Here is an 18,513-nt window from a genome sequence, read left to right as displayed (position 1 = left end):
TCTGCTTGGTTCTCTCTTGGAGTTTGCCATAATTGGTTTTTATCATGTTTTCAGTATGTTTAAAAGGGCTTTCAGGAGAAATACTACATCTGAGTCTCTTTTGCTCTTTTAATCATTATAGTTGTCACTTACTCTGGGGTGAAAGTGAACTTGCAGCTTTTCAGCATGGATAAGATAGATATAGGCCTGAGAGTACATTTGGAGAATGTGATACAACCTTCTTATTAATTTATGGTCGCCTTCCTGGTATGTCTCTGATGACAGCTAAAATACAGTGTCTTTTTTTTTTTTTGAGATGGAGTCTTGCTCTGTTGCCCAGGCTGGAGTGCAGTGGCATGATCTTGGCTCACTGCAACTTCTGCCTCCCGGGTTCAAGCAATTCTCCTGCTTCAGCCTCCTGAGTAGCTGGGATTAAGGGCATGTGCCACCATGCCCAGCTAATTTTTTTGTATTTTTAGTAGAGATGGGGTTTCACCATGCTGGCCAGGCTGGTCTCGAACTCCTGACCTCGTGATCCGCCCACCTCGGCCTCCCAAAGTGCTGGGATTACAGGTGTGAGCCACTGTGCCTGGCCTAATACAGTGTCATTTTTAATGGCTGTGTTTTCTATGAAGGAGTGGCTACAATGGTTCTCCCTCTTTTTGTGGTGGCAGTGTTGGTGAATGCCCAAATGTCTTGTGAAAACAACCAAAAGCCTCAACTGGGACAGATCAATCTATCATTACCTTTGAGTAAATGAAGATACCTGAACATCCAATTCCTTAGCCCTCCATAATTTCTTAGAGGTCATTCTGTTTTGGAGTACTACTGAAGATGTCAACTTTATTCTAGTAGGCCCTATATGATGAAGAGCCTACTAACTTTTAAGATCATGTATTTCACCTTGTACATTATATTTTATCTGAGTGCTTCTCATCCTTTAATAGAGAACCCTAAGCAAGATATTTACGTGGGAAATCTTGTGCCTTTTAAAACTTCCTGCCTGCGTTAGTGCATCAACCTGTGATTATTGATTTTTAAAAATTTTAACCTATAACCTATCTCTTATGAGCTTCCCTAAAAACTAAGGTTGATAGGGGGTTTTATGCCATTACAGAAAAATCTATGTTTCATAAAACGCTTTATTTTCTGATACTTTTATCCTGAAGTAACTAGAGTAAAGCTGACCCTTTAAAATCTAAAATCAAATGAGAAAGATACAGGCTTTCTAATGTTGAAGTGTAATGGCTCAATTAAGATAAGGGAGAAACTTGGAAATTAGGAAAAGGTACACTTAGATTTCTTCATCAAAAATTATAATGACTAAAATGAGGGTGTCTATTCCCTTTGAATCTTAAAAGAGGAATTCTCAAATTAAAAAAGACAGTCTTAATACAATATGTGGTAACTATATGGGGACTTACTACCCTAATAAAAAATAGAAATAAAATCAAGCCAAGTTTAGATCAGTTCTTTGATAAAATATTGCTATTGGGCTTTAGTAAGGAGATGTTAGGGGTATGTTTATGTAATATATTGGTTACTGTCATGGAGGACAGCCATCATAGTTTTTTCTGAGCCATCTGTTGGTGTCATTGTCAAAAGTGAACTCTTTGGAATTTGGACCATTGATGCAACCAACTATGTCATTTTTCTTTAGAATTGTAATGTTTGTAGGCTTTTTCCATCTTGATTCACTTTATTCCAGCCTGATTCACAATTATTCCTTTACAGAACAGCTTGTATTGGACAAAGCTGTGAAAAAAATCACTCTTTTCTAAATAAGGTTCTTTTTTTGATTAGAAATCCCATCTTTGCAGTTAAAACATTTGTAAACATAACACAGTTTAGATAGAGCTGATTAACTTTTCAACACTGCTATTTTTATAATGGAAAGGAATTTTTCTTAAGCAATTTGGTGATAGGGGCCCTTAGAACTTCCTTGAAAACAATTGGAATTTACTGCTAGGATATATTGGGTCAGATGAATGAGGGAACATGGGTTTCCTGGTTTGCAATGTTCAAGAAATATTGATATTTTTAGAAGACAATACAGAATATATGTTGGGTCTTATTTTCCAAAATGTCAAAGTATCCTTCATGTGCCTTTTGTTCTGTGAGATAACAGTTGTTGGTGATCCTGAAAGATGTTTTAGAACCTTCATCCTGCGGTATCTGAAAGGAAATGTAGCCAAGATTGGAAAATTTAACCTCCATACTCTACTGGCTTCTTTAGTTGGAGTAGTGGTCAATATGTTCTTGCTGTTGGAATATTCTTAGGCAGGAGAGCCACACAACCTGCCTGATGAGCAACTAAAATATTGACTGGCAATGGTAATAAAATAAAACATGTTCCCCTCCGCCTGTCTCTTCCTTCTTTTCTCAAATCCCTGGAACTGTATAGATTTTTCATGGCTGTTTTCCTGAGCTATTGATGAAATGAAAGTAATAACACTTTTGTAGCAGTCCTTAGAAAACTGTATTGGTATTGAGCTGAGGCTAGAATCATATGAAATAAATACTAGAGCTTTGATTCCTCTCTTATTTAATCTTTTCCTGGGCTTTTCTAGAGGAGAGTCAAACTAAGATTTAGACAAATATAAATAGAAGCAAGTCACATAGTGTAATGTTGCAACCCAGATATAACTTGAACCCAGTCTTTCACTTGATAAAGAGGAGATAATTGTAATTGTTGTTAATCTATCAAACACCTTTCCCTTTTCAGAAGGGTTTTAAAAAATAAAGTAGTTCTTAAGGCATGTTCACTTTCTATCTGCCTAAAAGTGCTAATCTGTAAGTGCCCTACTATAACACTGAGAAAATTTCTGCCTTATCAGAGGAGAGCATGCCCAGGATTGGTGCCAGGTGTTGTGTTATGCTAGGCTGCCTCCAAAAGTTACTCTCAAAAACTGCTCTTCAGTTGGGCCCTTTGTGGTCAGGAAAAAAAAAAAAAGTGATACAGTACAATGAAAGAGAGGTCAAAACAGTTAAGTAATTTAGAAATAAAAAGACATACCAAAACATTGATTCTCTATTATTATCAGGGACTATGGCATATTTTAAATTCTATGAATTTTATTTTTCCAGAGGTTGCAAATGGCCTGTAAATGCCTCAGTTATTAACAACAACAACAACAACACATACACATACACATTGGCCGACAATTCCTCTTTGTTACCCTTTTTCTACCACAAATTTTATCTCCTCCTCACCAAAAAACAAACTGCATTTTGATTTTGGGAAAATTGTTCTAAAATGGGACTTTAAAAATAATTCCTGGCTGGCCTGACTGGATTGGCAGATGTCCAGCAATGCCAAACCATTTGCCATCTGCCAGTAGTAAGCATGGTTACCACTTTTAATCGTTTAGCTCTCTATTTCAGGTTACTCATATTCAGTACAAATTATGAATATTCGCCTTCCAGGGATGAATTAATTCTTGGGCCAGATTGTTCCTGTTCCATTTAATAAAATGTCTTTCCTCCTACATGAATATATCCCCTTAAAATGAGCCATTATACAACTCACATCTTATTAGTAGGGCCACTTTTAAAGGTGCTTTGCTATTTTCATTTTATGCTTCTAGATGAACAGCAATATTACAAAGCATTCTTTAAATGTGCCGTTTTGTGCTATGTGAGATCGCCATTTTAATTCGAGATCAGTAACAGTATTTCGTCATTTCCCTCTTCCATCCTGGACAATAATTTGATATAATAAAGCAATTATACTGGGCTCTGGGTGGGAATAGAGCTGTGAGAGTTAGACTTAAACTTTTGTAGAAGAGTAGACTTAATTCTTGGATTTCGTATATAAAATTAGGTCAGTGTCTTATAGAACATTATCACTGTCTCAGATCTCACTTGCCAGCACGTAGGAAGTTTGTTTTGGTTTCAAAATGTACTTTACCCCATGGTGGCTGGCAGGGTACAATACTATTGACATCACTGTGTTTCAAATAGAAAGTTAACAAGTAGCTACTGTTGTGATTGCAGATTGGCTTCCCAGTCCCTGTGAGAGAATGCTTTTTCTTTTGGACAGCAACACTTCTCAGCCCCTTGGTACCATTAAATCAGCCAATGGGGGCTGCCAGAATAGAGATGAACACCAACAAAAGGCCAAAGAGTAGAAAAACTGTTAATAAGGCAAAAATCTTTAATCAGTTTCCAATTGATGTGAAAGATAATTAAAAAAATATTCTCTCCCATCGATGGCTAAGTTTTGACAGTAGTCCAGGTTCAGAGCCTGATCTCTCTAGAGAGGAGTATCCCTTCCCTCTACCCAGACCCCTGGAAAGTTGCCAAAGGAAAATAAGCTATTTTGTATTTAGAACAAATTGCCACTGTTTTCTCCAGTGATGTAGCCCTATTTCCCAGACTTTGAAACTTGGAATACAGAAAGTTATTGTGTGACCAAAGAAGAAATATGGTGAATGAATGATCAAGTTTTTCTTTTTAACTAAATCCTTATAAACAGATAAGAGAGGGGAAGTATGCATAGAAACTAAATTTAGCACAGAATGGATGTCAAGTGAGCAATTTCTGTTAAATCACTTTGGAGATTGGGTTCCTTGTGGGAGTTCCAGTGAAGAACAAATGCCTCTGGAACAAGATTTAATTATTATTATTTTTTTTCAAATGAGGCTGTCAAAAATGAAGTCTTCCTTAGTCATGAATGCAGGATAATTTAAAAAAATAGTTGTTTATATGTTCTGCACTATAGTCTTCAACTTAGCAAGCAGTCCATGGATCTTGTAAGCCTGTGCATACACTAGTTTCTCATTTATCACATGGGATTAAGAACTGTTGATTTAATTTTTTTCTTCTTTGCATTGTGGAATATTGCTTTTTAGACTTTCCCTTCTCATACCTTGGTTTTCTTAGCTGTTTCTTTTGTTTTCCTAGTCCTAGGCCCCTGTCACTGTAAATACTTTGATAAAGTCATTCTGTTGTAAAAGCTGCAGTTCTTAAACCCTTCGCTTCACTATTAAAAAAGGTGTTGGCCAGTTGTGGTGGCTCATGCCTGTAATCCTAGCACTTTGGGAGGCCGAGGTGGGCGGATTGCCTGAGCTCAGGAGTCTGAAACCACCCTAGGCAATATGGTGAAACCCCGTCTCTAGTAAAATAAAAAAAAAAATTAGCTGGGCTTGGCGGCACGTGCCTGTAATCCCAGCTACTCAGGAGGCTGAGGCGGGAGAATTGCTTGAGCCTGGGAGGCGGAGGTTGCAGTGAGCCGAGATCAAGCCACTGCACTCTAGCTTGGGCAACAGAGTGAAACTACGTCTCAAAAAAAAAAAAAAAAAAAAAAAAAAAGTGTTGACTCTTATCAAGAGTTAGGTTGGAGACTGTTGGTTACTCTACATGTAGACATCTTTGGTGGTATGCACCTTATTAACATTTGCTGGTGACTTCAGCTGCACCAGAAAAAAAAAAGGTTAAGAGTTCTGGCATTCATAAGTAGATGTCTCACAAATGCTGGCCTGGCATCTGATTATACTGTTTGGAGGTCCTAGTATTGATTGTTACCTCAACTTTGGTGAGTTAGAGAGTCCCAGAAACATCCACTAGAAGTATTACATCTCTCCTCCCCACTGTGTGCCAGTCATTCTGTTTATTTGAAAAACAGAAATGACTAAAAGTATGGATTCAGTCTCAATTGAAATACAGTGTGATTAGTATGAAATCAAATATTATCTGAGGAAGGAGTACAGCAAGGATGCTCTTGTGGAAGAAATTGTTTGGCCATGGCCTGAAAATGAGTTAGATGGCCACCGGGTGGACATTTGGAGAGAATGGCATTCCAGGTAGAGATACTGGCAAGTATAAAAGCACATTTGATTATGGAAGAGGTTTGCAAGGGTATGAGTTATGGGAATTGAGGCTGGAAAGGTGGTAGGCAGAGGACTAAATTATAGTCTTCAAACAGGTAAAGATTATACTCCTGACAACTTGAAAAATTGTTATAGCATTTAGCTCAGTGGTATAATAAGGCACTATTGTTTACTGATGATAATTGTCATTGACTGAGTGGCACTTCATGTTCTTCATATTTCTGAATTGTAAAGACTAAATAACATTTCAGCCTATGTGGTATCTTTGTAGTTTGAGAAAGAATATGTGACTATTTTGTCATCATTAATTTACATCTCCCTTTCCTCTCTCTTCCATATCTTCTCTCCCTTCTCCCCTGTCCCTTCTTTTTCCCTCTCCAAACCTTTGAGAGACATAATCCCAGCCATGAGTCAAAAATGATGTTCCAAAGTCCATAGTGATGTGTAGGGATTTGCTCTAGCAGTTTGAACATAGATTCCTGGAGGTCCTGGGATGTAGTACAGGTTGAGCATCCCAAGTCCAGAAATCTGAAATGCTCCAAAATCTGAAACATTTTGAGTATCAGCATGACTCTCAACAGAAATGCTCATTGGAACATATCAGATTTAGGATTTTGGGATTTGGGATGCTCAGCTGAGTATAATGCAAATAGTCCAAAATCTGAAATAATGAGAAATCCAAAACACTTCTGGTCCTAAGCATTTCACATAAGGAATACTCAACCTGTCTGAAATAATATGAAATTTGAAGTCTTCTTTTAAAAACACATTTTGCATTATCTGTGTTTGTTTTTATATAGAATGTTTTTCTTCCAAATTTTTGAAAAAATTATGACTTCTGGAAAGGATAGTATAACCCTGTGGCTTCAAATATCCTCTGGTTCAGTATTGAATACCTCTAGAGGTATATATAGCCTATGCTAAGAACTATTTATATTTTATTGAAAGAAAGTGGTTTTAAAAAGTCTCCCAAGAATAAGTAACATGCATCTCAACCATTTTAATTCTTATCTGTATACAGATAAGCCCTTTCATGCTGAGGCTGACAATGTGACAGAATAATTTATATTATTATATATTATATGTAATTTGTAGAATTTGTAACTTTATTATACCACGTGTAATATTTCTATTTGATTATTTTATAAGATACCAATTAAGAAGACTATTTAAGTGAAAGCTGCTTCTTTTTGAAAAATGAGAAGAGAGTCCCAGCTATTTTCCTAAGTTTTTATTTCTGTCATCATTGAGTCCCATGACTACCACAATCAGATCTGACACTAGGGACCTGCCACTTGCCACGTTACTACCTGGGAGTTAATAGTCTGTTTATTTTCTGTGAAGTAGAGAATATATGAGTTGTAGGTGAAACATACGATTGTCAAATGCCATTTTGTAGAAATAGCTTGTTTAGCTTTTTTTTTTTTTTGTGAGATGGAGTCTCTCTGTAACCCTGGCTCGAGTGCAGTGATGCGATCTTGGTTCACTGCAACCTCCGCCTCCCAGGTTCAAGTGACTCTCCTGCTTCAGCCTCCCAAGTAGCTGGGACTATAGGCGCGTGCCACCACGCCCGGCTAATTTTTTGTGTTTTTAGTAGAGACGGGGTTTCACCGTGTTAGCCAGGATGGTCTCAATCTCCTGACCTCATGATCCGCCCGCCTCAACCTCCCAAAGTGCTGAGATTACAGGCATGAGCCACCGCGCCTGGCCTTTGTTTAGCTTTCTTATTTCATGAACCGAATAAGCTGAACAGCAGAATATGATCATACATGTTTTAGTAAATAAAACTCATGAACCGCAATATGCTTTTGATATATCAGGATCCATTTTTAATGTCATTTTTCATTAGGAAAACAGGCAGGCAGGGTTTTTTGGGGGGTAAATTTGGGTTTTCAGAAGATTCTCAACCCATTAAGTTTTAGAGACACTTTGGTATATAGAATGTGTAGGAAAAGTAGCTAGCTGCTGTCACGTGCAGGAGTGTGTGTCGGGAGTTGAGAAACCTGGCCACAAGCCACTGCAGTTTTGAAGAATGTGGCTCATGGGAGGACTCATTGTTCATTATGTAACATTCAGCAGAGAGGAAAATATAAGCACTGTCTCCATCACTTGACTTGCTTTCCATTTTGATTTAGTTACCTGGTAAAGTCTAGGTATCCTATAGTGGAAGAATGAAAGACAAGCAGGTTCCAGTGAAGGACCATGCCTCCAAAGGCATCAGCCAGTGGATTGTTTGTGGGGCCAGGCGGGGGTTAGATTTATTATTGTTGGACAGGGGCATTAGAGTTTTGAAAGACTACTTGAAAAACATCATCAAATGATACTCGGAGTTTGTTTCTGAAAGGGTATTCTTTCCTCTCTCTTCCCACAACAGTGTGCGCTTCCTATTATAGTTGATATACCTGTGCTTTAAAATAGCACAGCTACTAGTAGAGGCCATTTTATACCAAAATCATTTCCCTTCATGTTCTGTGGTACATCAGTTTGGCAGTAGAGGTTACAGAGTTTGAAATCAAAAGGAGCATTGGTTCCTTCAGGGAAAAATGATTCCAATCTACCAAAATAAAAGCCAAACAGACTCTAATTGTTCTTTATCCCACAAGGGGCTTGCCCTTTTTGAAGGTGTGGTTAATTTTGATAGGACTCTTCTCTCTAACAAGGTTAGTGGCTGGGAATTACCTTTTCCCCTGGGCAAAACCCACTTTAAAATCTCATTTTAAAACAGAACTCAAAGTGTCTTTAAAAATAAAAGTACTTTGGGAACTCTTCATTCTCTAACCCCGTCCCTCTCAGCAAGGGAACTCCAGTTTTCTCACAGGGCACTTCCTGCTGCAGTACCTAATTCTAACTTTGTTTTACTATAACTCATGCTAAAATAGGAGAGGTTTCAGCTCTACAGTTTTTATTAGCTGTTCATGTGTTTTTAAAAAAGTATGTGTTAAATAAAAGTAAAGTAAATGTCCACCAAGGAGCTAAATTTTTAAAAATCAGTTTCCATTAAGTCTAGTTCTATAAATGTTTCAGTACCAGGTTTTTTCTACTTGCTGTTTGTCTAGTGTTCATCATAATATTCAGAACAGCAGCCTTAACTTTCCCCAACCTTCTTTCCCTTCTTTTACTAGAGGTGCAGGACCATGCTTTTCATGAATCGTTATTCTCTATGTCAGCTCTTCTCTCCCTTGGAGACTTGAAAAACATCATCATATGATACTTGCAGTTTTTTTCCTCAGTGAATAAGGATTTTTTTTTTTTTTTTTTGGTGGAGTCTCGCTCTGTCACCCAGGCTGGAGTGCAATGGCGTGATCTCAGCTCACTGCAACCTCTGCCTCCAGGGTTCAAGCGATTCTCCTGCCTCACCCTCCCGAGTAGCTGGGATTAAAGGCATGGACCACCATGCCTGGCTAAGTTTTGTATTTTTAGTAGAGACAGGGTTTCACCATGTTGGCCAGACTGGTCTGGAACTCCTGACCTCAGAAGATCCGCCCACCTCGGCCTCCCAAAGTGCTGGGATTACAGGCATGAGCTACCGCACCCAGCCTGTGAATAAAGATTTTCAAATCAAACCAAGCTTTTTTCTTCTATTGCTTGTCCTTTTTCCTTCCCCCGAAGTCTTACAGCACCCATGATTTGGCAACCTCAAACAGGAGGCTCTTGAGCTACCAGTCACATGAGAATGAAGGCAAGAAAAGAAGGGACCAGATGGCATCAAAAGATATGCCTTTCTAGGTCACTGGTGGTTAAGCTTGCAATCTGGTTACCAACAGGGAGACTTACGGGGGAAAGGGTGGAGAGCAGCATCATTGAAAAGGAAGAATAATTTTGCCATACAATTGCTGTTCTAAGAATTTGTAGGAGAGAAAAAAAACTTACACATTGAGGAGAATGGATTTTTTTGATTTAACTCTTTGCAGTTTACAGTTACAGGACATCCATTGCTCTTGGAAGGGTACATTTACCTAAGTGGCATCTAAGGACATGTGGTACCTGTGTGCATTATTTGGATGGGACTCTCCCTCTTGGTCAGCTGCTGTTCTTCAACTGCCATTAACCATTTGTTATTCTACTCTCCAAATGCCTGTTTCATTTAAATACAAAAACTTAAGGAAATGACATTTATCTTCCACAGGTACACCTCTCTCCACAAGAGCAGAGGAAATAATTCACTGTTCATCTTTCATATTAATATCGATTTTGGAGGACTGTATTTAAAAAATATGAAGAATGGCATCACTGGCCTTTGCGAGATAGCTCAGGGTATATTTTCTTGGTGTAAGCTGTATCTCAGAACAGATGAATAATTATTTGACAATAAGTGTTCAGTAGTGGCTAATAAAAAATATCTTTTAGAGCATTCTGCCTTCCCTGTTCATTTAGGCATTTTTCAAAGTTTGGTCTGGGTACCTCCTGATTTGCCAGTGCATTGCAGATCCTCAGACAGCTGAAACTAGCTGATTATTTCCTTATAGAATTCCAGCTCAGTTGTTTTCCCTTGAAGGAGAGAAAATAAGGCATTTAAAATTTTATGTTTAAACTTGGTCCCAGTCTATAAATTTAGGTCCTTTACTTTTTAAATTACCTAGAAAATCCTCGCTTTTTCATACACAAATTCTATATTATTCAAGTCCAAAGTCAAATTTGAACCTCTTTTACAGGTCTACCTCCTCCAGTTACAATCTCTCCATTTATTCAGATTCTTTCGATTTTATGTTTAAACTTGGTCCCAATCCATAAATTTAGGTCGTTTACTTTTAAAATTACCTAGCAAATCCTCACTTTTTCATATACAAATTCAATATTCTTCAAGTCCAAAGTCAGATTTCAACCTCTTTTACAAGTCTACCTCCTCTGATTACAATCTCTCCATTTATTCAGATTCTGTTGTCCTTGATATCTGTATGACTCATTCAGTATGGACCAAATGAAACAAAACAGTATGTTTCTGTAGTCTTGAGTGTAAATTCTTAAAGTTAACATTTTTTTTTTTTTTTTTTTTTACTTTTCCTTCTCAAGCAAGTGTCTGGAACAGTGCTGAATATGTAAAATCCATGTAATACATGGAATGATTAAAGAGAGAAAGAATTTTAATATGTTAGTTACTTTCATTCTAGGTTTTAGCAAGTATCACAAAATGGAAAATAGACCCACCTTTCTTTTCCTTGATGTGAAAGTTTACGGAATCATTTTGATTTTCCTTTCTTTCTTTTTTTTTTTTTTTTTCTTCCTGAGGCAGAGTTTCACTCTGTGGCCCAGGTAGAATGCAGTGGTGCCATCTCGGCTCACTGCAACCTCCACCTGCTGGGTTCAAACTATTGTTGTGCCTCAGCCTCCCAAGTAGCTGGGATTACAGGCATGCACCACCATGCGCAGCTAACTTTTATATTTTTAGTAGAGATGAGGTTTTGCTGTGTTGGCCAGGCTGGTCTCGAACTCTTGGCTTCAAACAGTCTGCCCACCTTGGCCTCCCAAAGTGCTGGGATTATAGGCATGCGCCACCATGCCCAGCCCATTTTAAGTTTCTTAAAAACTAAAAAATAAAAGATAATTCTTACATATACTGAAGTTTTGGAGTTAATTTGAACAAAATTGACAAGGTATTCTTGCGGTAATGTGCTTGTTAACTTTACTAGTTGCTTTGTTGAGTTTTTTAGAAGACTTAATTTAAAGCAGGAATGTCTATTAGTATAGCTGCCAGTCTTTGTTTCCACGCTCCAGTCATATTATATGAGTGCAGTTGTTATCATATGCCATAATAATCTTAATGAAGAGTTTAAAGGCACTTTTTACTCTGGTGTTTTGTTGTTGTTGCTGTTTGTTTGCTTTTTTTTGGTCTGCTGAGCAAGAGCACTGTGGTCACATGAGAATCCTCACCTAAGAAATTTTCCAGTTAAAAATGAAAATTGTGTTAAAGGTTCTATGCATTTGGGTAGTATAGCAGGGGAGGAAAGTGACTTTGAAGTTGTTAAATATCATTAAGGAGAATCCATTGATATACCTTTAATTTAGGGATTCCTTTATCCACACCAGTTACGTCAGGTTTCAGCCTGGACCCAATTATTAGACTTGAGGTACTGAACTCAATAAAGAAATTTGAAATGGAAATACTGTCAGACCTTTAACTATAGTTAGGTTAGTAGGTGCTAAAAGAATCTTAATTCATCAGCCAAACCTCTGACTTCACTACCCTTAATCATCCTTGCTTGTCATGACATAATTGGCTGCTTATTGCCTTCTCCTACCTCTCTTTTCAAATTGCTAGCCTTTGAGAATTTCACTTGACATTATTTCGTGTCTATTAAGAAAGAGAAAGCGCATAGTTTTGTGTGTGAATTAGCAAAACCATTTTAGTCTTCTTTCAGAAGAGAATGGAGGGTGTGTGTTTTGTTCTTGACGCAGTTAAGACAGTTACCAAAAGTTCAATTATAGGTCTTTAAGGACTAGGGGTAAACTGTGAACATATTTGTGGATTTTCTTTTCAGATATGCTGTTAACTGCTGAATTACCTTACCCCTTATGAAACACAGGACCAAAGATGTGGACCAGTATTGTTTTAGGATGAAGTTAAATACTCAGAACTCTCTCATCACCATGATCATAGTTCTTTTAGGGCACAGGGAAGGTAAATCTATGAGGTTCTCTGCTAGCATTTCTAGGAGAAAGTTCCCTCGACTTTCCCCCAGGACGGGTAGATTAGAGAATGCAAAGACTTTCAGTAAGTGATTTTTGTCACCTGTTGTCCTTGTGGATTGGAGGCAGGTAGTGAGAGAGACAGAGAGAGGAAGAGAGAAAAAGAAATAAAAATTAAGCTAATGAGCTGGCACACTTAGATAGGAAGCAGGGAATTATTTTATGGGTTATTTCTGTGGCTAGAATTGACCACAGGGCATATATTTTGTCTAACCCTACCCTAGCTGTTCACAGAATTTTGCTGTTTCTGTTGTATTGGAGTATAAGAAATCAAAATTATAAGTGAAAAGCAGTTGAATATCAGAAATTTCATATGGTTCAAACTAATATATAACAACATGTAACACACTGTAGGATGGCTACAGTTGTAGAGGTAGGGTGTGTGTGTGTGTGTGTGGGCCACACACATGTGCAAGTGAGTAAAAGGTGGGAGGGGGGAAATAGAAACTTGTGAGCATTTTATACTCCCTTGGGGTACCACAGCTGAAAACCTCTCCTCTCGCCTGTGGTTTTAGTTATTCAAGATCAAAAACAATTGTCCTGGTATGTTTTCACACTTCCATATTAATACGGTTGAGACAGTTTATGGGGTGAGTTAAAAAATAAACCATCTTGACAGAGATTACCATTGGGGATAATAATCTAAAGTGAGTGTTGTCTAAAGAGTACAACAGAAATAGCAGAGACTGAAATGCAGCCACCCCTACATTCTTTGACAGCGGAGAATTAGGGGTGTAATATCTATCCTATAGGCTGAATAAATGCAAATTATTGTTTATCTTAAAATAGGTTTTATGATATTTCTAGTGAAATATCCAGACTGTGCTGATTTGACTTTTTGTCTTTCTTAGACGAGCTCATCTGCGCCTTTGTTTAGAACGCTTGAAAGTTCTGATTCCACTAGGACCAGACTGCACCAGGCACACAACACTTGGTTTGCTCAACAAAGCCAAAGCACACATCAAGGTGAGAATTTTTACTTTCAGATTTGCACAATTCACTCGGTTCTGGTTTAATTATTGGCACTGATTCCTATTCATATACATCAGCTAGTTCACCATGCCCTCCTTAAGAACTGACCTCAAGAGAAGTCTTTCTAAAAACTTATCAGCTAATCTGATGGGAACAACATAACCTGATTAAACTAAATTGTTTTGACAGCGTGGCCATTTGAAGAGCTGAGAACACTAGGAAAATAACAATTACCCTCTTCATACTCAGAAGGAAGGCAGTTGTGCCCTCTGGTGGAGATGACTTCATTTGGCTGTGTCCTTCAGTATTTTTCCATCAAATACCACACTAGAGGAAGTTTCTCCGTGGAGATTACAGACTTTTAGAAGTCCATCTTGTTCAAGTAACATAGCATTCATTACATACACACAAAAGTAAAAACAAAACTATTTTTTATTTTTAAAAATATGTATTTATATGCATTCTCATTTTGGAGGCTTTAAAAATATATTTATATATTTTATACACACTCACACATGTATATTCATTCGTGTTTTCTCTGCTAAAGAAGGAATCAGTTTTATTGTTTGTATTGGACTATACACAAATGGAAAAATCATTTCATCATTTCAGAAACTTGAAGAAGCTGAAAGAAAAAGCCAGCACCAGCTCGAGAATTTGGAACGAGAACAGAGATTTTTAAAGTGGCGACTGGAACAGCTGCAGGGTCCTCAGGAGATGGAACGAATACGAATGGACAGCATTGGATCAACTATTTCTTCAGATCGTTCTGATTCAGAGCGAGGTAGGCAGCTTGCCTCTTCTCTAATGAAATACTAAACATCTCTGTATCTGGATTTAGGGAGGGTAAGTTGGGAGGCACCGTATTTGCTTTCTAGCCAGCAGTGTAACATTGTAGGTTTTATGCAATCGTAATATTGTCTAGCAGTGCCAGTGTGGACTATAAAACTTTTTTTCTTGAAAAAAAAAATATATATTTATATTATAAATTATATAATGTCCCTCAATTTAGGTTTGTCTGATGTTTTCAAATGATTAGATTGAGGGTATACAGTTGGGTTAAGAAATATCACAGAAATGATGTTGTGCCCGGTGGCTCACGCCTGTAATCCCAGCACTTTGGTAGGCCGAGGCGGGCGGATCACAAGGTCAGGAGATCGAGGCCATCCTGGCTAACACGGTAAAATCCCGTCTCTACCAAAAATACAAAAACTTAGACGGGCGTGGTGGCGGGCGCCTGTAGTCCTAGCTATTCGGGAGGCTGAGGCAGGAGAATGGCGTGAACCCGGGAGGTGGAGCTTGCAGTAAGCTGAGATCATGCCACTGCACTCCAGCCTGGGCAACAGAGTGAGGTTCCATCTCAAAAAAAAAAAAAAAAAAAGAAAGAAATGATGTTGTGCCCTTTTCAATCCATTGTGTCAGGAAGATACATGATGTCGAAGTTTTTATTACTGGTGATGTGAATTTTTATATGTAGATTTTAAAGTACAACACCCTTTATTTCTCTTTCCATCTATCCTAGAATATTTGTCTTTGACACAGTTAAAGAACAGAAGTCAACCAAAAAAGGATGGTTTGAATTTTACTGATCATTCTTCCCAAAGCTTCCACCACATCAGGCTTCATATCACATTAAAAGATCCCAGAGGTGAACACTGGTGATTTGAAGTCTTACATTTGGAGAAAATTGCTCATGAGCTCTTTGGGATTCTAAAACATGAGACAAGTGACAGAGTTTGTTTGTTTGTTTTTAGGACTCTGATTTTGTTTTTTGTTTTTGCCTTTTTTAAGTGGAAATTTTCAAACATACTTAGAATAATGAACTCCTGTATACCCACCATTCAGTTTGAATAGCAGTCAACTTGTTTCATCTGCTCTTCACTACCCTCACCCTCAATATTTTTTCTGGAATGCTTTAACTCAAATCCCACATAACATCATTTTGCCCCTAAATACTTTAGTATGTATCTTGAATAAATAGGATTTTAAAAAATGTAATTATAATGCTATTATAATACCCCACAAAATTAATAAAATCAGATAATCTTATTTAATATCATCTAATACCCAGTCTGTGATACATTTTCTCCAGTTGTCTCAAAAATGGCATTTTACCATTGGTATGTTTAAATCAGGATCCAAAGGCCACATTGCATTTGTTTGATGTGTCTTTTAAGATATTAATCTATAATAATCTTTTTTCTTCCTCCTACACCATTTTGGTAGAAACAAAAACTGGTTTCTACATAACATCTCAAAAAGACTTCTTTGGCAGAGAAAACATGAAGGAATATATAGGTATAGATCTGTGTGTGTATATGTATATATGTACGTATTTTTTTAAACATCAAGAGACTGAGTCATTTTTCTTGCAGAATTTCCCACATCCTAGATTTGGCTGGTTGAATCCTCATGGTGTCATTTAACATGTTATGTCCTTTATATTGACTGTAAACTGGTTGGTAGATGCAGAATACTTCATAGGTGGTGCTTTGTACTTCCTGTTATGTCAGTGTTCTGTCTAGTTGTTGTCGCACTTTTAATATTAATCAGTAGGTTCAGGTAAGGTCATTTTAATACATTTATATAAATGTTATCAGCCTTTAACTCAACAGTTTTAGCAATTATTGCCCTTATTTCACTGGGTGTCATAAAATAGTGATTTTCTAATTGTGTCATTCCTCTTGTATTTATTAACTGTTTTTTGTTTTTTTTTTGTTTTTTTTTTTTTTTTTTTTGAGACGGAGTCTCGTCTGTCGCCCAGGCTGGAGTGCAGTGGCGCGATCTCGGCTCACTGCAAGCTCCGCCTCCCGGGTTCACGCCATTCTCCTGCCTCAGCCTCTCCGAGTAGCTGGGACTACAGGCGCCCGCCACCACGCCCGGCTAATTTTTTTGTATTTTTAGTAGAGACGGGGTTTCACCGTGGTCTCGATCTCCTGACCTCGTGATCCGCCTGCCTCGGCCTCCCAAAGTGCTGGGATTACAAGCGTGAGCCACCGCGCCCGGCCTGTTTTTATCCTATAAACATTTTCTCATCAACTTTTCGGTTATCCTGAAATAAAGTTCATACAGGGAAGGTGGGATAAATGCTTGGTCTTGTTTTTTGCTTTATCAGTTTCCCAAACAGAGTTGGTACCATAGCAGCTTCCAGAAGTAACAAGTTTTGGTTTTAGTTTTTTGATTATATCATGAACTCATGTGTTGCTGTACTGAATGTGTTCCAATCCATTGCAGTCATCCTTTTAAATTCTTTTGAATGCCCAAACTGTCCCAGATTTGGTGAGTAGGAGCCTTTCAAATAGTTTTTTCATCCTTTTTAACACAACCCTAGGAGTTCTTGTTTTTCTGTTTTCTTATTTTTCTATGTAAAAGTTTATTTTTGTGTGGCACTTTTTCAAGAAAAGTCTACCAGAGGCAGTAGCAAGAACCTGAAGGACATGCTACATTTATCAGTAACAGTGAAATATAGCAGAAATAACCCTGAATTAGGTATAGCAGAAATAACCCAGACCTTGGTGTCCCAGTCTTTCCTCTGTTGCTAACTAGTGGAAACCTCTTCTTAGGTCTTTAGGTTTTAGCTGTCCTTCCTGTTACCTCCTCCTTGTACCCACCCCAACTACCTCCAGATTTCAGAGAGGAGGGTGTATTTTCATCACTATAGCTCTCATTTTTTTTTAGTGTTCCCAGTGTACCTTACTTCAGTGGTACCTTACCAAGTACCATCCTTATCCTGAGCTGGCAACCTCCTTTTTGTAGTGTTATAGGGGCTTTTAGTTAACATCTGTGGTACACTTGGCTAAAGCAGTTTCTCATTTTACTTTGTTTTTTTTGGGTTTTTAAAAAAATTTTTTTAAACCTATTTTTAAATTTTATTAAAATAGAGATGGGCCTTGTTGCCCAAGTGGTCTCAAACTCCTGGGTTCAAGCAATCCCCCTGCCTTGGCGTCCCAAAGTGCTGGGATTACAGGTGTGAGCCACTGTGTTGGCCATCATTTTACTTTGTTTTGACTGAGTTCAGCATGCTCTTTTGGATAGTGTGTCTTGTTATTATCTTCTAGTTGTAGGTTGGATGAGTGTTCAGTGGTGCTGGGAAACAATGGCTTCTGAAGCAATACGGATATAGAGCCAATATATGAATTCATAGATTATTTGGACAGCTGCCTACATTTTAAAAACATCTCTAGAATCTCTAAAACTTTTGAAGCAACAAGCCTTTTCGTAAAGTATATTCCTGGAAATAGCTTCACCCTGTCCTTTTGGCCTCACAAGAATCCTTTTTTTTTTTTTTTTTTTTTTTTTTGAGAGTGTCTCGCTCTGTCACCTAGGCTGGAGTGCAGTGGCGCGATCTTGGCTCGCTGCAGCCTCCGCCTCCTGAGTTCAAGTGTTTCTGCTGCGTCAGCCTCCCAAGTAGCTGCGACTATAGGCGCGCGCCACCATGCCCAGCTAATTTTTGTATTTTTAGTAGACACGGGGTTTCACCATATTGGTCAGGCTGGTCTTGAACTCCTGACCTCGTGATCCACCTGCCTCAGCCTCCCAAAGTAATGGCCGCACCCGGCTGAATCCACTTTTTTAAAGCAGTTGTGATTAGTGTGAACCCTTAAAAAGTCAGTGCCAAATGTGAAACATAAGGCTTTGAATTCGTTTTAAGGTAACTGAAAAATCCTGGGTTTCACTCTAGTTCTGATGGGAGAAAACAACTTTTAAACTCCTTTTTGTTTTTAACATGTGTATTGCTTTATGGATATTATTAATGATTGAATATCTACTATTTAACAATTAAGATTTTCTTTTATTTTTAAGAGACAGGGTCTCGCTCTGTCACACAGGCTGAAGTGCAGTGGTGAGACCTTGGCACACTGCAGCCTCAACCTCCTGGGCTCAAGAGTGATCCTCCCAACCTTGGCCTCCTGAGTAGCTGGGACTACTGGATCACCCACTATACCCAGCTAATTTTTGTGGGTTTTTTTTTTTTTTTTTTTTTCTGGGTAGAAATGGAGTTTCACTTTGTTACCCAGGCTTGTCTCAAACTCCTGCGCTCAAGTGA

At 38.1% G+C, this 18,513-nt stretch overlaps 1 protein-coding gene across 4 annotated transcripts in view; it reads left to right on the top strand.

The window, feature by feature from the left end:
* MXI1 (MAX interactor 1, dimerization protein) overlaps positions 1-18,513 on the top strand; it is a 78,590-nt gene that overhangs the window by 57,488 nt on the left and 2,589 nt on the right. For all 4 annotated transcript variants that reach the window (XM_032178094.2, XM_032178102.2, XM_058436029.1 and 1 more), the window contains exons 4-5: positions 13,346-13,460; positions 14,079-14,250. In XM_032178094.2, the coding sequence (XP_032033985.1) occupies positions 13,346-13,460; positions 14,079-14,250 (287 nt within the window). The remainder of the gene's footprint in view (positions 1-13,345; positions 13,461-14,078; positions 14,251-18,513) is intronic.

Source organism: Hylobates moloch, unplaced genomic scaffold (genome assembly GCF_009828535.3).
Source record: "Hylobates moloch isolate HMO894 unplaced genomic scaffold, HMol_V3 SCAFFOLD_3, whole genome shotgun sequence".
In the NCBI taxonomy this organism is placed as follows: Eukaryota; Metazoa; Chordata; class Mammalia; order Primates; family Hylobatidae; genus Hylobates; species Hylobates moloch.
This window is presented reverse-complemented; position numbering and strand designations above follow the sequence as displayed.